General features: G+C 41.2%; 1 protein-coding gene across 6 annotated transcripts in view; it reads left to right on the top strand.

Moving 5' to 3' along the window:
- Nucleotides 1-20,602, top strand: part of CCDC148 (coiled-coil domain containing 148) — a 182,825-nt gene that overhangs the window by 59,508 nt on the left and 102,715 nt on the right. For 4 of the 6 annotated variants that reach the window (XM_081948672.1, XM_081948671.1, XM_081948673.1 and 1 more), the window contains exons 2-3: nucleotides 8,910-8,970; nucleotides 10,920-11,041. The exons of 1 other annotated variant lie outside the window; for it this stretch is intronic. In XM_081948672.1, the coding sequence (XP_081804798.1) occupies nucleotides 8,916-8,970; nucleotides 10,920-11,041 (177 nt within the window). In that variant the 5' untranslated portion in view covers nucleotides 8,910-8,915. Of the gene's footprint in view, nucleotides 1-8,909; nucleotides 8,971-10,919; nucleotides 11,042-18,822; nucleotides 18,910-20,602 lie in introns of those variants that run through there. One more of the 6 variants, XM_081948675.1, reaches the window with a different exon arrangement.

Here is a 20,602-nt window from a genome sequence, read left to right as displayed (position 1 = left end):
GTATGATATTTTCTTTGCCAGACTGCTTACATTTCCTGCCTATTTAAATTAAGTATGCCAGTGATTTATTTTATACGTTCAAAAATATCACATACAACCCAAGGCAATTCATAAATGAAAAAATACCTGTAATAAACAGGTCAAACTTCTCTTAAAAATCTGCTATAATCACGATAATCAGAGGTGTAGAGATTTAATCTATAATGTTTTTATCAAATTGGTTGGCAAATTCTTTTCCTATATTAGTGCCTGATATATTAGGTCTAACTACCGTACTTGAAAGAGTTCCAAAGAAAACTCAGTGTGGATCCACAGGAGATGGGAAAAGATACTGGGTGGGGCTGGGGCATGGTCTATGAGGCCTTTCAACGCAATGACCTTAATACAGATGCTAATCTGTGATCAATCTTATTTCTCCGATTTTTAACTATTGCTGATTTAAGCTAGATTAAATTTAGTCTATAGAAGTTACTCAGAAGCTGTTGCATTAACCATGTTCGTCATTCGTTTAACTGGCACTTCAAGAGAATTACAACTGAAATGGTAAAAGGAGCTCATGTGGTGTAGCTGTTAAAATGTAAGGATTAGAGCCAGGTTCAGACCCATCCTCAGCTATGTAATTATGTAAACTCAGGGATACCTCAGTCATACTCTCCTAACCCAAACTATTCAAAAAGGACAAAAAAGAAAATGGAGGAGAAATGCTGAGCTACATGAGAACAAACACCCACAATGCTGTAAAATAGAGTTTTTTCCTGTGCACCGCTTGGAGAGTTAACCCAAGCAATGGGTTAATTCAGTCTGGTTGCCCTTGGACTGAGGAACTTTTTTTCCTTTGACCACATCTCCTTGTGTGGCCACTCCCCAGAATTTTTCCTCAGTCTGCCTGTTCGGATTGCTATCTGTGAGCTCCAGCTGAATTTGTCCTTTTGGCTTGGACTCTCCTAATAATTTCTTCCTTTTTTCCCATAATTTTCTCCCTTCCTATCTCTTCTTTGTTTTTTTCCTTCCTAATTCTCTATTCTACAGCTGTTTCGTGCTGTTTGGAGGCCAGGAGGTAAGCGTAATGGGGGGGGGGGGTGCTCCATAGCCGCGCTGTTGGGCTGGCTTGGAGGCCTTACCGCTTGCTTTTTAAAGTGCGCAGCTTCAGCGGCGAGGGCTTAATTGATTGCATCCCCCGTTTATTGTTTCTCTTTGAGTTTTTTCGCTCCCCCAGCTAGTTTTTCGCCCTTGGCCGCCACAGATGAGCGTGCAGCCACAGAATGCACTCGCGGTCACTGTTTTTGCCTCCGTCTGCCCCACACTGTTGCAGCGACCATTTTTTGGTGCGCATTTTCGCGCCTTTATATAATGGCCAATTCCGCTCAGCCACGCTTCACCAGGAGACCACTGGGTAGTCAGGGGCCTTGTCCGGGGCCACCCAGCTGGCCCCTGGCTACCCTCATCGAGTTCTAGGCGGCGCTGGTGCCTGGGCCACTCGTGGCCATTGCACCGGCACAGGGAGGATGTTCCTCAGGCAGGCCTCTAAGCTGTTTTTTTTCCCATTCATGGCCTGTTTCTCCCTGCTCTCCTGCCGGGCCTAGCAGCCTTGGTTGCAGGCCCATTCCCTTTACTCCACCTCCTATGTATATGGCTTGTATCCACTTGTCATGTGAGTGAAAAATCGTAGTTGCCTTGACATTTTAAACAATTTTTCTTTTGTGTTTTTTTGTCCTTTCTGTTAGGATGTGAATTCTGCCCTGAATTAAGGAGGTGTGGATCTTGGCATTCCTTGTAGCATACTTTTGAATAAGCGAAAGTAAACCCGAAGCAAGATCTAATAAAAATATTTTAATATAAAAGAAAATAAAACTACAAAAGTGCTAACTCAATTAACTACATTTTGGCAAGAGCTATGTGCCTGCCTCCTGGCAAGCGAACAGAAGATCAGAAGAAAAAGTTAAGGAATGTGAAGGAGCATGCGTACTAAATCACTTGCAGATAAGAACTGTGACCTGCACAGTAAATTTTCAGCGCAGCTAGCAAACTAATTAACACAGTGACACTTTCAGCATAGCCAGTCTGAGCCTCCAGCTTCCCAGCCACCTGCCAGTGTCTTCTGCATTCAAGCTTGTGCGGTCATTGACCATGGAGCTGCCCGGCCCATCAGGTTCCTTAGATGCTAGACCAGGTCTTTCCCAGGCCCCTAGCAAGGGATCTCCCTCCACTAGAAGTGGGGGGGCTAGCAGAGGCAGTGTGGGGGCCACGGGCATACATCCTCCCAGGGCCCCGTCCGCGGCCAAGGTTAAGGACGCTGAGAGGCTCCAACGGGCGCTTAAATTTTTTTTGAAAAGGCCCGGCACCAGGCTGGCAAGGAGTCCTCCCCTGGGGACTCTTTTGTTCTCCCCCTTCTCGGGGGTGACCCTCTAACCATGATGACTGAAGAGGTGGAGTCTCAGGACCTATCCCCAACAGGTCACTGGCGGAGCCAGGCTCCCCAGCTCCCTCTTGGACATGCAAGCAGGACCCCGTCCCTGAGGACCCCAGCTGGGATGATATGCCCGAGGCTGTTCCCTTTCATCTGGAGGATTCCATGGATCAGGACGCCGAGTCTGACCAGGAACCTGAACTTTCAGCCCACATGCAGGCCATAGTTGCCCGTGCCATTGCCAAGGGCATCACGGATGGCATGCAGAAATGGGATCGACCTCCAGTGATTCCCAGACCCTCTCAGCCTAACCCAGTTGATCCCCCGCCTGCTAAACGGGTCTGTCATCCCTCCCTTGAGTCTTCCATGGTCAGTGAGGCCTCTGCTCTTGAGAATCCTGACCAGGAAGGTCACGAACTCTCGGAGGATGAGGATCTTCCACCCGACACTCCTGCATTCTCAGGGTTCTTTAAACCAAGTCTCTTTAAGTCGATTCTCCACAAGGCTAAGGCTGCTACCAGGATAGGGGTCAAACCCAAGCCTGCTCAGGCCCCAGCTGACTCGACTCCGGCCAACCCTAACACGGCCATGTTCGATGTTCCTACTCCTCAGCAGGAAATGGTGCCAGTCCCTGGGTTGTTCCTAGATTTAATACAATGCCAGTGGACCCAACCGGCCACGTTGTCCTCTCCTAGCGGAGCGGACAAGAAGCTGTACACGATGGAACCCGCCCTGGAGGATCTCCTGGTCCTCCCAGCCGTGGATCCGCTCATTGCTGCCCTTACCTCCAATACTCACCTTGCGGCTGCTTGGGCCATTAAGGCATCTTCTTCCACATCTTTTTTCAATAGGGCCTCAGTTATCTGGCTGCACGAACTATTGGCCAAGCTCCTGGCAGGAGATGCGCCCCTGCCAGGACATATCCAAAATTATTGCGGCTTCCCAATATGCTGCCGATGCGTCTCTTAATGCCACCAAGTTCGCATCAAGGGCCCTAGCGTCCAACGTTACTTCCCGCCGCCTGATTTGGTTTCGCCACTGGTAGGCGGACCAGAAAAATAAATGGAAGGTGGATTCTGTTTGTTTGTTTGTTTGTTTGTTTGTTTGCTTGGATTTATATGCCGTCCTTCTCCAAAAGGACTCAGGGCGGCGTACAACATTAAAAAACATACATCCCAAAAGTTAAAAAAATAAATAAATCCATATCCAAAAAAACAAACCGAATTTTAAAGACAATACATTTAAAATAAGTTAAAAATTAACAGGCCAGGCCGCCTTGCTGGAAAAGCCAACTTTTTAGGGCGCGTTGGAAGGACCGGAGGTCAGGGATTATGCGAAGCTCCAGGGGCAGCTCATTCCAGAGGGAAGGCGCTCCCATAGAGAAGGCTCTCCGCCTGGGGGTCACCAGCCGACACTGTCTGGCCGACGGCACCCTGAAGAGGCCAACTCTGTGGGATCGTACTGGACGGTGGGAGGCTACTGGTGGCAGTAGGTGGTCTCGCAGGTACCCTGGGCCTAAGCCATGGAGTGCTTTAAAGGTCATAATTAATACCTTGAATTGCACCCGGAAAACAACCAGCAACCAGTGCAGGCCGCCAAAAGGGGTGTAACATGGGAGCACCTAGGTACCCCCATGACAACCCGCACGGCCGCATTCTGGACCAGCTGAAGCCTCCGGGTGCTCTTCAAGGGCAGCCCCATGTAGAGAGCATTGCAGTAGTCCAGGCGAGAAAGGACGAGGGCATGAGTGACTGTGCACAGAGCATCCCGATCCAGGAAGGGGCGCAACTGATGTACCAGGCGAACCTGGTAAAAGGCCCCCCTGGTCACGGCCGTCAGGTGTTCTTCTAAACTAAGCCGCATATCCAGGAGGACTCCCAGATTGCAAGCCTTCTCTGAGGGGGCTTAAATTTCTTCCCCTATTGTCAAAGATGGAATATCTTGGACCTCAAGAACCTCAACAGGCACATTGCCTATCCGAGGGTCAAGATGCAGTCCCTCCAATCCATCCTGGCGAGTATCCGTCAGGGAGAACTCCTCACCTCTATCGACCTAAAGAAGGCCTATCTGCACATCCTCATCCGTCCCCAACACAGGAGGTTCCTGCATTTCTTCTACGCCAGCCGGCACTTCCAATACAGGGCCCTTCCATTCGGCCTGTTGTTGGCGCCCAGGACCTTCACCAAGGTCCTGGCAGTTGTAGCGGCCCAGTTCAGGTGCAGCCCCTTAAGGCTGCAATGTTACCTGGACGACATCTTCATACAGTCGTCGTCGTCCAGGCAGCAGGCCTTGCAGGTTCTCTGCGTCACCATGAGGACCCTCAGGAGGCACGTTTTTTCCCTAAACTTGGAGAAAAGCCACCTTACTCCCACCACCAGACTCCACCACCTGGGGGCAATGATAGATACCTCCTTATGCAGGGTATTCCTCTCCCAAGACAGGTTAGAGGCCCTGGTGTCCATGACCCACAAGGTGATGCATGCGAGGCAGGTTCCAGTGGTCCTTTTGTCGCAGCTGTTGGGAAAGATGATCTCCTGCATCTCGATCGTCCCCTGGGCCCGAATCCATTCCAGGGCACTTCAATGGCTCCTCCTACCCCACCAGAGGGCCTCCAGGATTTACTCACCCATGCTGCTGTTTGTCCCCCCGATGGTGAACAGGTGTGTCCGATAGTGGAAGTCCTCTGTGCTTCTCAAGGGTCATCTATTCAAGGAGCCCGACCGATTGATCATCACCACAGATGCCAGCCTCGCCGGCTGGGGAACACACATAGGTCATCTCATGGTTCAAGGCAAGTGGTCCCCAACAGAGTTAACCTACAGCATCAACCTTCTGGAACTGCGGGCCGCATGGCTGGCCCTACCTCACTTTCACCAGTCCATCCGCCAATGTCACGTACTCTTAATGACGGACAATGTGGCCATCAAGGTGCACATCAACCGCCAGGGCGGCACCAGATCCAAGAAATTGATGAGAGAAGCAGAGACACTGGGCCGCTGGGCGGAACGTCATCTAGCGTTCCTCTGCTCCGACCACATCTCGGGAGTGGACAACACCCAGTCGGACTGGTTGAGCAGGACCACCATAGATTCTGGGGAGTGGAGACTGGATCCTGCTCTGTTCCACCAGTTGTCCCACAGATTCGGCACCCCGATAGTCGACCTCTTTGCATCCAGGAACAACGCGCAACTCCAGCGGTTCTTTACCCACTTCCACTCTCCAGGGCCAGAAGGGACGGATGCCCTTCGCTGCACCTGGCCCAGAGGCCTGCTATACGCCTTCCCCCCTCTGCCCCTCCTTCCACAGGTTCTCAACAAGGTCATCGCGGAAGGGGCGGAGGTGGCCCCAGAGATCGTGGTTCGCCAACCTCGTCAGTCTCTTGGTGTCACTCCGTGGCAGATTCCCCCGGATTAGGTCTCCCTCAGTCAGGAGACCATTGCCCATCCGGAGCCTCAGTGGCTCCAGCTGGCCGTCTGGCACTTGAGGGGGACCAGCTGAGGGGCGAAGGTTTGTCGGAGGAGGTGGTGCGCACCATACAAGCGGCTAGACGTCCTTCTACAACAAGGATTTACGATTCTTCCTGGGCCACCTTTGCCAAATGGTGCGAGGACTTGCACTTTGACCTGGTCACAGCCCCTGTATCCCGTGTCCTGGATTTTCTACAAGGAGGCCTCGACAAGAGTCTTGCCCCTAACACGCTCCGCCACCAGGTGGCAGCCCTTTCCACCATTTGGGCTGGCGATCCCACCCTGCCACTCAGCAGGATCCCCAGGGTGTGCTGCTCCCTCAAGGGTGCCTCTAACCTTCGTCCTCCCACAGTTCACCACTACCCCACCTGGCAGCTATCTGTGGTCCTTCAGGCGCTCACTTCTCCACCCTTTGAGCCCCTACGCACAGCGTCCCTACGTCACCTTACCCTCAAGACAGCTTTTCTCATTGCCATAATGTCCGCCCGTCGTATCTCAGAACTGGCGGCCCTGTCCGTCCGCCAGGACCTATGTGTCGTCCATCCCGACAGGGTGGTTTTGAGACTGCATCCAGCCTTTATCCCAAAGGTCAACACTTGGTTCCACAGGGCGCAGGACATCATTCTGCCGAGCTTTTGCACACGCTCGTCGCATCCCAAAGAGCGCACTTGGCACAAGCTGGACATTAGGAGGGCTCAGAAAGCCCTTACTTCGGAGTTCCGGAGGTCAGAGGCCCTCTTCATTTCATTTCAGCTGGGCTCCTTGGGCAAGAAGGTCTCATCTCCCACGGGGGCAGGTGACTACGGGCTTGCATCGCTTCTGCCTATGAGAGCCAGTCCAGGTCTGTGCCTCGTGGCATTACTGCACACTCCACGCGGAGCGCGGCCACATCTGCAGCCTGGGCCACCCAGGCCTCGATAACCGACATTTGCAGGGCGGCTACGTGGTCTTCCCCGTCGCCCTTTGTCAGACATTACAAGCTGGACGTGTTTGCCTCGGCTGAGGCGTCTTTCGGAAGGAGGGTGCTCCAGGCGGTTGTGTCTCCGACCAAATCCCAGGACTCTGTTTCTGCCCGCCCAGATGGACAATAACTTGGGTATGTCCCATTGCTTGGACCCTCCAAGCGGTGCACAGGAAAAAGACCATTGGCTTACCTGAAGGGTCCTTTTCTGTGCACCGCGGGAGAGTCCAACCCGCCCTGGATGATCCATTCAGGGATTCATGGTCTTTGTGTCAACAGGACATATCTTCTTGGACGCTTCCACTCCATCCTCACGGTCCAGAACATCTTAAAATTCTGGGGAGTGGGCACATGAGGAGGTGTGGTCAAAGGAAAAAAAGTTCCTCAGTCCAAGGGCAACCAGACTGAATTAACCCATTACTTGGACTCTCCCGTGGTGCACAGAAAAGGACCCTTCAGGTAAGCCAATGGTCTTTCTCTTAGTTTTCCAGTCCTGCTGATATTCGGATTGCTGCCTTTATTTTGTTATTTCAGTTTAAAATATGGATTGGTAGTGCTTAAATAATAATAAAAAATGTTTCAATAGGGTGCTCCATGATATATACACCATTCTACAAAAAGAAATTTAAGAGGGAGGAATATACTTAGATAAAATAAAGCTCTCAGCTAGATATTCCAACCCACATCCCAGGGGCCACATGCAGTGTTGGACAGCTAGTTAGCAATGCTGCCCCACATGAATGTAAACCAGTGGTGAAATTCAATTTTTTTTACTACTGGTTCTGTGGGCGTGACTTGGTGGGCATGGCAGGGGAAGGATACTGTAAAATCCCCATTCCCTCCTCACTCCTGGGGGAAGGATATTACAAAATCTCCATTCCCATCCCACTGTGGGGCCAGCCAGAGGTGGTATTTGCTGGTTCTCTGAACTACTCAAAATTTCCACTACCGGTTCTCTAGAACCTGCAGGATTTCGCCCCTGTTCCACACCAATAAGAAAGTTGTATTGGACTACAGTCCCTATCATTCCCCACAATCTGGTAGAAATCAAAAGCCAACATAAGAATGCCAAAGGAAGGCAAATATGCTGGACTTACTCCTGTTTCTACCAGTAAGTAAATTTCACTCCTGCTGTAAACCTTTTAACCTTAGTATATGTTTTTATGATATACAACTATATCATATATTTTATATGCGGTCCAAGACAATAGCTCTTCACTCAGTGCAGCCCAGGTAAGCCAAAAGGTTGGACACTCATGCTATAGGTTGTTAAATATTATGGATTATATTTTTTCCAGACATTAGTCAACATTCATGTTACTTGCTTACCTTTTATTAATGTGAGTAATATTTTAATTATTCATAGGCATCGAAATTCCAGTGGTTTTGAGTCATCTTGAATCTTTATTAATTTCAAGAAGTTAATAAACTCAGACTCTTATGTATGAATGCAACTTATACATGTAAATGGGAGTATTGAGGAGAGTAAGAAATCCTCTGAAGATTTGTAAGGTTATTGGGTGCTTAAATTCACAATAGAAAGGAATCCATATATAAGAGTGCAGTGTTAAATATGGAATATGAGAAGATTCAGTTTCATACTTTTCCCCCCTTCTCTCTGTACAAGTATCTTTATAGCTTTTATTTAATCTTTGGAATTTAATATCATTGTAAATTTTGTATAAGGTCCATGATTTTTATTCTCAAACGGTTAAATGCTTCATTACCAAGGCTGCGATCTTAGGCACCTGTATTTGATAGAAAGCCTTATTGGATTCAGTAAGAGTTTGGGGTAAGTAAATATTAATAAAATCAGACAAGAAATTTTGTAAAGTCAACAGTCTTTATTATAGAAGTATAACATCACATTTGGCTGAACTTTTAATAAACTTTGTCCATTAGAAAAAAAACAAAATAAAATGTATGTACTCTAGACAGCTAAAATAACTGTCCTTGGAATAGATTTCAAATCAATAAGGAACTCCTGTATAAATAAATCCCCTTACAAAAAAAATCAAGTGAATACATTCAAAGGTGTCACTTTTTGACAAATAATATGTTTATTTTTCAACAGTATAAGATGAGCGAAAGAGATCTTCAAGGACTTATTACAACTCAAAGAAATAGCAACATAGGTAATTTTTTAAAAAAAAACGTTTAATTGTTCTCTTTTTAATGTATGTATTTTAGCTTTCCTTACAATGTGATTATTTTAGTTACACATAGATTACAGGTAGAGCTCAACTGAACAACTATTCATTCAGTGACCGTTTGAAGTTATGATAACACTGAAAAAAGCGAATTACGATCACTTTTCACAGGAATGTTGAAACATCCCCATGGTCCTGTGATCAAAATTCAGATGCTTGGCAACTGGCATGTATTTATTATGGTTTCAATGTCCTGGGGTTATGTGGTCACCTTTTGTGACCTTCTCACAGACAAAATCAATGGGGAAAACAGACTTACTGTTACACAATGTGTTGCTACCGTACCTTAACAAGTGCAGTGGTTCAGTTAATGACTGTCTGGCTTAGCAATGGGAGCTTGGAGCTCAATTGTGGCTGTAAGTCAAGGATTGCCTGTATGTAGAATTTATCATTTGTAAACTTTGACCTACTGAGTTGATTGCATTTTATGCAGGTGTGTTCTAAACTGCCAATAATTATTTTGCTCTATGGTGGAAGAGAAATACTCTTAGTAATAAAAGTTCAGTGTTGCATCTAGCACTTCGAAAGACTTGGAACCCTTGATGATATTATTGTACTTCTGTATAGCTTAAAAATGGGGGAAGAAGAAAGGAGAAGCCAGGAGGGAAAATAATGTGCCCAATGGAGCTGATTTCCAAGCAATGTGATTAGAATTACACTCAGCCTTAAATAAATTGTTTGCTGATGCAGACTGGATAGTATATAAAAATGAGTATAAGGACATATGTTTTGTATTTTCCATTAGCATGTTTGGCAATTTACCGCCTTAAAATAAAGGCTGAGATTGCTAAAATAATGTGCTTTGCCAGAATATCAAGATGTATAGTATTGACATTATCAGATTGGAAAAAAGATTCTGAAACATCATGAATTACATTTATGAGAATTCATTGCAATACACCCTTAAGTAGATATGTTGGTATAAGTTAATTTTCTTTGAGCTAGTCAGAACCAATTTGCAAGACTGATTATCTGTAGGCTACTTCATTTCTATTAGATGCTTCCCAATGTGTTTTAGTATGATGGGTTTCTTTAAGGCATGTGTTCTACTATTGATTGGATTGAATTTTTGTAATGCTTAACACAGATCTATTTAAAGCAATGGGATGAGTGTCAGTGCATTTAGATTAAGCATGAATAAATGTGGATCCAACTTTCTTACCTTATTCACCTAACGTGCTTAGGCAGAACCAAATATTAATAATCTAAATCAGAGTTATACAACATTTCTTATTGGGAGGGGTTGGTTGTTCATTTTAAATTAAGGGGCCTAGAAGAAGTGAAATGGAAATACCACTGAGGCAAAACAAAACAAAAATGCCTCTCTTTGAATGATTTAGATTTTGCAGTTTGGGTTTATTCAATATAGAAATTTAAAATATTTGGGTTCTAGATATCTGTAACTATGCCTATAGTTTTCATATAACATCAAAACTGAACAATTGTAGCGCTGTCATCCTCAGGTCTTTGGGGGAGGGGTCACAAAACTGGAACTAGACGGCTGCATGTAGTTTATGAATCACAACAGCCTTTTTCAACGGGGCATCTTTATGAAGTTTTAAGTGGATGTACGTTTTAAGTAGTAAGTGATTTAAGCAATCAAATTAAAACCTGAATGTTTTAGTTGTGTAGTTTTCTGCATATTTTCCTACCTTAAAGAGTAGTTGTTCTTATTTTGTATTTGTAACGTAATCATTTTCATAGGCTGCAACTTTGTTTAGAAAAACAAGCTACTAGACAGTGTAAACTTTCCTCTTAAAGTTATACTTTTTAAACTATCATGTTTATTTTTGTTTACTTCAAATGTCCTAAATTTCTTACAATGTAAGGTTTAATTTTATTCAACAATCTGAATTGTTTTATGCATCTACTAGACAATTTGGTTGTTCGTGTGAAAAATGGGCTTAAAAGTTCAAAGTACAAACCTGTTGATTATGAAGAACTCTATGCAATTACTGAAGCAAAGAAATTACAGTCTGCTAACATCCTTTTAAAGGTAAGTATCTATAAATCTTGATGGATGTTATATGCAATTCTAGCTGTTCAAGGAAAATGCTCCGTAAAATCCAGTATGTAGCAGCATTCATTAAAGTATATCCTACTAGACATTAGGCAGAATACGGATGAAAACAGGAAGTCAGCAAAGATTGCTAATTAGTAACAGGATTAACAAATGGTTTGTAAAACTAGCTGAATCTTTTATCAACTGATCTGAACTTGTGCCATTAATTAGTGTGATTGAGTATTGATGCTTATAGAGTTTATGCAATTTGTGAGTGCCACTTGAAACTTTTTAAAGCCTTCCTTTTCTTCTATTTACTCAATTGTCTTTTTTATCCCTCTGTTTGAAGCAGTTTATAAAACTATTAGCAACACAGAGTAAAACTAAAACTTCCTTAGATTACAGTTGGATTCTGGAGACTACATGGACATGTAGTTCAAGTTCAACTATGGAGATTTGGCAACAATATGAATATGGTTTGTCCTTGTCTTCTGTGGAGAAAAGCAATAAAACATGTATCACAGAATTGAAATATATCTTATGTATCCGTATGTAGTATCACAATGCATTTATGAACTTGAGTTTGCATTGTGACATCATGATGAACATTTTAACAACAAGATCTCCTTCCTTCCTTCCTTCCTTCCTTCCTTCCCTCCCTCCTCCCTCCTGCCATAAAGATTACAGAAATAATTACTTTTGGGAAATGTAAAGCAAAAAGGTTCATGTAGTAAATCATAAGAGCATGACTATTCAGTTTTGTTAACTTTTTAGTTAAAGTAATACATATAGATTGTGTGTATATATATATATATATATATATATATATATATATATAGTGTGTGTGTGTGTGTGTGTGTGTGTGTGTGTGTGTGTGTGTGTATGTATGTATGTATGTATGTATGTATGTATGTATGTATATATCAGTGGTGGGTTCCTGCCGGATCGCACCGGATCGCGCGCGCTCCCTTTCAGCGCTCCACCTGGCTCGTGCGCTCCCTTTCAGCGCTCCACCTGGCTCGTGCGCTCCCTTTCAGCGCTCCACCTGGCTCGCGCGCTCCCTTTCAGCGCTACACCTGGCTCGCGCGCTCCCTTCCGGCGCTAAAACCGGAAGTACGGTCTTGCCCCACCCCTGGCGAAGCGACGACGCCTGCCTGTGCTCCACCAGCTCGGCTGGGAACGGAGATGTTTTTCAGGCGCTCCGCTCCGCTGAGGAAACATCTCCGTTCCCAGCCGAGCTGGTGGAGCGCAGGCAGGCGTCATCGCTTCGCCAGGGGCGGGGCAAGACCGTACTTCCGGTTTTAGCGCCGGAAGGGAGCGCGCAAGCCAGGTGTAATGCTGAAAGGGAGCGCGCGAGCCAGGTGGAGCGCTGAAAGGGAGCGCGCGAGCCAGGTGGAGCGCTGAAAGGGAGCGCGCGTGATCCGGTGCGATCCGGCAGGAACCCACCACTGGTATGTATGTATATATATATATATATATATATATATATATATATATATATATATATATATATATATATATATATATATATATATATATATATATATATGAATTTAAGTAAACCCTATCATTAGGATGCTCTTTGCTCTTTTTTGAATTTTTATAAAACTTGAAAAAAGATTCCTTTCATTTTCACCATAGTATATTATTAATTACTGTAAAAGCAATTTCATTTTATTAAGGTATAAATTGGCCTTTTATTTTAGCATGTTGTGCAACCCAATGGTTGTAATTAGTAAACCATGATTTGTATCACCTAGCATATAATCCCAACCAACTGTGATTTATTTAGCAAATCATAAGTAATAATGTTACATAAATCCAATCTCTCTCAGCCTGACACGGTCTGTTCCAAGTTAAGGCAGCCACTGCTAGTAAGTATTAACTAGCTCAAGAAAATATAATCAGAATTTACAGCACGAGAACATAGTGACATTTGAAACTGCTTCCTTGTCTCTGTGAACTGCACATTTATCAAAGGTAAATTGAATAAAGAGCCCAGCTAGTCCCTGGTCCATTTAATCCAGCTTTCTATATCACACAATCACTGTATTGTGGAAAGTCTCAGCATTCAAAATGACAGGATTGTGTTCTTGTGAACAACAATGTTACATTTAGTTGATTTATTCTTCATATTTACAAATACACGAGATTTGCCGTGAAATGCTGTAGCACAGATTGATCCTGTTCAGGTTGCCATTAATGAACCATATCCTTTTCTAAATACGCCATTCGGTTTCTAGGTTTCCCTTCACTCTTCTTTTAAGAATCAACCAACATGCTGTGTCATATTAGGCAAGTTTGATTCTCATTGGACATTTTTGAATTGTTTCTTCCCTTAGCTTCATTTCCTCTTTACAAAAAGACTTTTTCCCCCTCATGCATTTGGAAACCTGAGTTGGTTCATACCTGCTTTTTGTGCAACAACCGTGCTGGTTTGATTTCATGAGGATCTCCACTGATTTCACAATGAATTAATAGGCTGTTCTAATAAGCAGCTCTTAGGTTCTGTTTAAGATATTTTGCTCCAGCTGTTCATATAGAGGAATATTTAAGTAGCTTAAAATCTGAACAAGCTATAATTAGCAATTACAATATATGAGGCCGTATGTTTCCATAACATGGAGAGGTTGGGTTACAGTGAAAATGAATGTAATGTGTAAACAGGGAAGATTTTGTTCCTTCACTTGAGTAGGAAACACAATGATCAGGCAACTGCTGTAATTGCTTAGCTATTATGAATTGCAGCACAGCAATCTGTGGGGACTTATGATTTAGTTTGCAGTTCTATGTGTATCCCTGCCAGAACTCTTGCCGCTGATAACAGTCTAACCCTCTTAGGAAGGCCTCTCTTCTGTTATAATAACAGTTCTGATATCTGGAACTGAGTGCCATTCAAATACTAAGATATTAGGAAAGGGGGAGACTGCATATTACAGTAAGATGTGTCACTTTCTCAAACGGAGTAGCTGATGGCAGCCTTCTCTATGGTTTTCTCTCTCCCCCACCACCTTCCATAATAAACACAGCCAAAATATATAAGTTATTTTGGCACTTGAGGCTGAAAATGTCACCTCTGTATATTGGCAAGAAAAACATTACTGTACTATATTGTAGAACATTAAAGCCACTAGCTTCAATATTAATGAAAATTCATTTCCTAATACCTCTTTGGTTCTAGTGCAGGGGTGTCAAACTCATGATGACACATTGTTGTTACATGACATATCACAACTCCCCCCTTTCACTAAACTGGGTGTGGCCGTGGGCAGCACGTGATGCATCTGGCCCACGGGCCATGAGTTTAACACCCGTTCTTGTGTGTGTGTGTGCCTGCCTGCCAGCTTGCCTGCCTGCCTGCCTGTGTATCCATATCCATATCCTTTTTTCTGTTTTATTCAGAACGGATCCAATTTCTTAAAACTCTGTACCAGCTACAGTTAAGTGGCTCTTCCTATTTGCAAAGCAGAGGTGGCTGTAAAAAAAAAACCATTTTTGAGTGACAAGAAAGAATAAAGCAAAGCAAAGCACACAAAATGCCGCGCTCTAGTTTTGTTTAATGTTAATGACCCTGTCAACGCTATTCATTTAGCATAAATATTCTGAAGCCAGTATTTCTCAAAATTTAATTTACTGATTTAATTTAATTTATTTTACTGATTCGGCACTTATAGAGAGAAAGCAAATTATTTTGCTTTATATAATCAGGAAGAGAATGGAAGCTGCTCTATTTTAGAATAGAAGAAACTGCAAGCAACAGTTGTTTTCAAGCATACGCTGCTTTAGAAAAACTTTCTTGTTCGTGTATTTCTAGCCTTCCCCGTTTCGTTGCTCATGTGCCTGCATTTATTCAACCAGCTACCTATATGGTCCTTCATTTTCAGTTATTTCACATTCCAATTCAGTACGAGATGGTTCTACAGGTTATTCCCCTTTTGAAAAACAGAGAACACAGTGGATTCAACAATGGCATTATCTATTACTAGGTGTAAAAAAGGGTTAGAGTGATGCTAAAACATAATGATGTATTAAACAAATCTGTCTGGATAGATATTTGTGATGAATTGTAAAGTACCATTGCCTACTGGTTTTTCTTGGAACTGAGAGATATAATTTATTAAATTATACAAAAATCTTCCTTCCCATAAACCTTTCTACATGGAACCACTAATTTGGAGAAGTTCATGCCCAAACATGGATGCTATAGAAGTTCTGTTTAACAGAGAGATAAAAATAGGGCTGTTTTGTAACAATATGAAGCAAAATGTTCTTGGCAGATGTATCTCAGGTGTTCTTTCTGTATTAATGGCTCATTGGAAGATCTCTTGCACTTGGGTGTTATCTTTTGAATTTTCCACTCTGGCCAAATTCAGTGGAGGACACCAGTCATATGCCTGCTGCTGTTGGGTAAGTTGGGTAGATGGAGTTTTGAAGAATTTCAGGACTATGTGGCAAGGTAGTGAAGATATTCTGTCTCTAATAACCATTGGAGGTTGATAATGAATGAGCTATGAATGGGGGAAATGGTTTCAATAGACCACTATTAGACTTAGACCAGATTGTTGTTTTTAATGGTGTCTTGGTGGCGAGTGGTCAGTACACATGCTGGCGTGCTTGGTTTAGAGGCAGCCTGCAATAGTCCAATTCCATTTTATTTAGTTTAATGGTTTTTTTTTAAAAAAAAATCAGTGTTAATTCAGTCTACATTTATGCAAAAATTGCTCCATGGTAGTCTTGAGAATATATCTCTTTTGCTAGGATTGAGATAGTCTGCTTCAGCAACAATAATTATGCTATTATGGAAGATCAGCATTATCAGTCCCTGGTGTACCAAACCAATACCAAGTACTTGAAGAAGCATTCATGCATAAATAATAAAAATACAAGCATGGGAATTTCTCCTATTTCTGATGTGTAGCTCAAGTGCAAAACTGACATAGCAGGAAGTTCTGAGGAAGGAAGGAAAACTTGTATAGTTGCATGTTTTTAGGGCCCTGTTGAATGCTATCACTTTTTTTCTAAATTTTCTTTGTAGGAATGTTCAGTGAATGAATTTTGTTTCTAGTTTTTCATTATCCGTCACTTTTGGTTGTATACCAGTATCCTCAACTTACAGCAGTTTGTTTAGTGACTGTTCAAAGTTACAACAGCACTGAAAAAGTGACATGAACGTTTTTCACGTGTATGACCATTGCAGCATTCCCATGATCATGTCATCAAAATTCAACCACTTGGCAACTGACTCATATTTACGATGGTTGCAGTGTCCCAGGGTCATGTCCTCACCTTTTGCGAACTTCTGATAAGCAAAGTCAGTGGGAAAGCCAGATTCACTAACAACCAGGTTGCTAACTTACCAACTGCAGTGATTCATTTAACAACTGTGGCAAGGAAGGTCATAAAATGGGGCTAAATTCACTTACCAAATGTCTCACTCAACAACAGAAATGTTGGGCACAATTGTGGTTGTAGCTCGAGGACTACTTGTATTCTTTTTTTTTTACTTCTTGGTTTTTAACAGTGTGCTCTATATTTTATAAATCACTTAAATAAGCAATAATAATATTAATAATCATCATCATCATCATCATGAATTTTCTCTCCATAATGGATACAGCATAGTAAGATGCATCCATGTGTTTTCCACTAATAAGTAGCTGAGATGGAATGTGGAAGTGTGTTTTTTCAGAGATTGCAGTTGCAGGAAGCCGTTGTATTTCTGTCTTTCTGCAGTGAGCAAGTAATATATAAGGATAAATAGTAATTAAATATATATAGGAAACCACTCTTGGTTTTTGGAATCAATAAATACTTAAAATGATTTAAAATGAGGCTTTTATTCGAGCATAGAATTTGATAGGATACCTAGATAATATTACTTTCATTGTTAACGCTCTTGATTTTTCCACTTCTGTGTTTTTTAAAAAAATTGCATTAACAATCCATTAAAGAGGGGGAAATGAAGCTGCTGCACCTTTCTTTTATGATATTAAGAGCCTTTCATCTGAAAGGATTTACCGATTTTGGGAATATACCATAAAAACGAAAAGATCAGTTCTTGCAAAAAGAACAGCTCCAAAGAAGTGACAAAGGCGAAAGGCTAGAATGAATATGCCATACATTTTATAATTTTATTCTAATGATACGTGTGGATGGCATATACTATTTATCAATGAAGAGCAAAGCCAAAAGCAGCTCAATACATGCAAAAACTTTAAAAGTAAACTCTTCATCTCTTAATATTTCATTTTTTTACTAATATTTCCATCAAGGAAGTTCTGTTTGGGGTTGAAAATAAGTTCCTGTGTAGCACAATAATAAAAAAAAAAGTATTTTGTAATAGAAATCTGTAGCAAACATACGAACAGTGATACATGGTTAGGCAAAGAGTTTTCTAAAAATGAAACTAAAAGTGTATAAAATGACAGATGGAGATTGAACATCCCTGTTACCTAAAATCAAATATGTAAAAATGCAATCCATTTTGTTTCTGTAAAACAAATATATATTAAAGCAGTTAATGATCTCTTGATCTCAACATATTTTAATCTTTTCAAAAAAATGGAATAAAATAGCATGGTATGAATACAAAGGAACGATGACACACTGCCTATTAAGTATTTCATCTCCTGATAACTGGATAAAGCTTCTGCTGTAGTCTTAAACTTGCAACCACAACTGAGCCTAAAATTCTGTTGCTAAGCAGCACAGTTGTTAAGTGAGTTTTGTTCCCTTTTATGCCTTTTCTTGCCTTTTCTTGCCACAGTTGCTAAGTGAATCACTGCAGTGGTTAAGTTAGTAACACGGCTTCCTTAATGACCTTGTTTCTCAGGTCACAAAAGCTAATCACATGACCCTGGGACACTGCAACCATCATTTATTGGCATAATAAATGCCACTTGCCAAGTGTCCAAATTTTCATCATGTGATTGTGGGAATACTGGAATGATAAGACCCACCTATTCCAAGCAGCTGGCCTGGCTCAACTTTGATCTAACCATATCGCTCCTGACGGGTTTTTAACTGGGTATCTTAATTATATTTAATTTCTAGGGGTTTTTAAATACTGTATTTTAATTGTTTTTATTGATCAGCCGACCTCCTCCTTGTGTGTGTCTCAGTATATGTCTCTGTTATATGTTTGTTTTGTCCACATATTTATTTCATATGTTTCATTGTACGCCGCCCCGAGTCCTTCGGGAGAGGGTGCGGCTAAGAAATAAATATATTATTATTATTATTATTATTATTATTATTATTATTATTATTATTATTATTAGTAGTAGTAGTATTAGTATTAGTATTAGTAGTATTAGTATTAGTATTAGTATTAGTATTAGTATTAGTATTAGTATTATTATTATTATCTTAACGATGAAAAAGTCATAAGTCACTTTTTTCAGTGCCTATTGTAACTATAAAAGATTAGTAAACAAATAGTTGTAAATCAGAGCCTACCTTTATTTATTTTTTCATCCCAAAGAGCTAATCTCAATAAATCTATGCCTTATAACAAATAAATGCCAGGATGATAGTAGTCATGATTGCAATATAGTCCAAAAGAAGTATCTTATCTTTGTTCACTAAATGGAGTATGGAAAAATCTATAGATTCGTTGTTGTAAAGCAATGCATAACAATTTTATCTCTGTGGAAACTAACAATTCTTAATAAGCTGTGAGTTCTAGCTGGATTATCATAGGCTTCCATTGCATATAAAGACTTTCCTTTGGTTGTTTGGCTGTAAATGCATCTGTCACTTGTGAAAATATTTACTACATATATTAAAAGACTGAGATCAAGCCAAATTTGATATTAAACAGTTCTTTATAAAAGCAGGTTGTTACAAGAAGAGGGCATTAAGTAAGCAAGTTCTCCTATACTCCCAAATTTATTAGGAACCATTAATTTGGCTATTATTGTGGAAAGAAGTTTGTGTAGAAGAATTTGGTGAATACAAACTGTTTTTTACCATTAATGTCTATTAGAAAAGCATGGCTTGACTCACCCAGTCTGAAAAGTAATCAATCTCAATCTGTCTCTGTCTCTGTCTCTGTCTCTGTCTCTGTCTCTGTCTCTCTCTCTCTCTCTCTCCTGTGTGTGTGTGTGTAAGAGAGAGAGAGAGAGAGAGACAGAGACAGAGACAGAGACAGAGTGAGTATCTGCTTATAACTAGGTAGACTAAAAGGCTATAAAAACCTTGACTGAAAATGAAAGCAAGTTAATGACTGAAATGATCTCAGCAGCACTTAAAGAAGCAGTTGCAAATATTAGCAAAAATGATTTAATGGTTTGATTCAGTACCCAAAGCTACAAAAAGTTTAAAGTCTCTGAAAATAAAGCAGTAGTAGACTAATAAGAAAACTTAATGTAAACGTAGTAACGGAGTAAGTTAAGCAGAGAAGTAAAAATATGCCCCTTTAATACTTTGTGTTAGTTTAGTTCTTTACTTGTTAAGAAATAAATGTACCGGTAACTGTGCAAAAGTGAACCATATTCCTATTCATCCTGTTTGTAGCTCTACCTTTCAAAATGAATCCATGACAATAGTATACAAATTTTATTATGGAGAAAATGGAATTTTAATGATAAATAAAATTGAAAATTTCTGTTGTTGTTCTTTGGATCGCATTGCCTATATTTCCCCCTAGGTCATAAAGAAATGGTTCAGATTTAAATACCTGTTGAAAGACTTTGGCAAAATTCTATGATTATATTCAGAGTTCCATTCAGTCATATGGAAATGTAGTAATATGTAAGCCGGACTTTTATTTTGCATAAAGTACCACCAAAATCACACATTAGTAATGTGTAGATGGAGTGTTTGATTTAACATATTGGCCAAGCCAATAGTTAATCTGTTTTGACTTAGTGTGATACGTGGATTGCCTTTCGTGGTTAATAAACTACAGTTTATGACTTTATGTATTGTGCAAAATATATCTCCATATTTCAACTACAGCATATTAAGTCAAACTATAACTTCATATGATGTGTGCACTCTGCCTAAAAATAAGAGCGTAGGGTTAGCCTACTAGTTTTTAATTACCAGAATCAGGCTTCTTTCATACAAAAAAAAATCACTTTTAATTCTCCAACATTTTTCATTAATCTAACAGTGAAAAAAGGTCTGAGGGCATTATAATTACTTAACTGCAAGTCAGAAAATGACAGAGTGGAGCTATAACTTCTGTCTAACCTGAGACCTCTTGACTATCAGTTAATTGCATGTTTCGTTTCTATATAGAATAAATATAGAATAAATAAAATACAGAAAATAAATAAATAAAAATATAGATACAACTACAAAAGTATATTCAGTAGCATTTACTATACTGCTGTTAGGGTGGTGGTGTTTTGCAAGATTTGCAACCATTGATCTAGAATATAAACTGCAATCTTGAAAACAATACTGTATTTGGTAAATATAATTTTGTTTAAATGCCTTATTTTCTACAACTGGGCATATTTTGTGGCTGCCAGAAAATGAGATAGAGATGCTCAGTATATACATTATCTTGGTTTCTTGAACAGACGTTCTTTTAATAATAGATAT

Source organism: Natrix helvetica, assembly GCF_964273705.1.
Source record: "Natrix helvetica genome assembly, chromosome: 1".
In the NCBI taxonomy this organism is placed as follows: Eukaryota; Metazoa; Chordata; class Lepidosauria; order Squamata; family Natricidae; genus Natrix; species Natrix helvetica.
The sequence above is the reverse complement of the archived record's forward strand: the minus strand, read 5'-3'. Positions and strand labels throughout refer to the sequence as shown.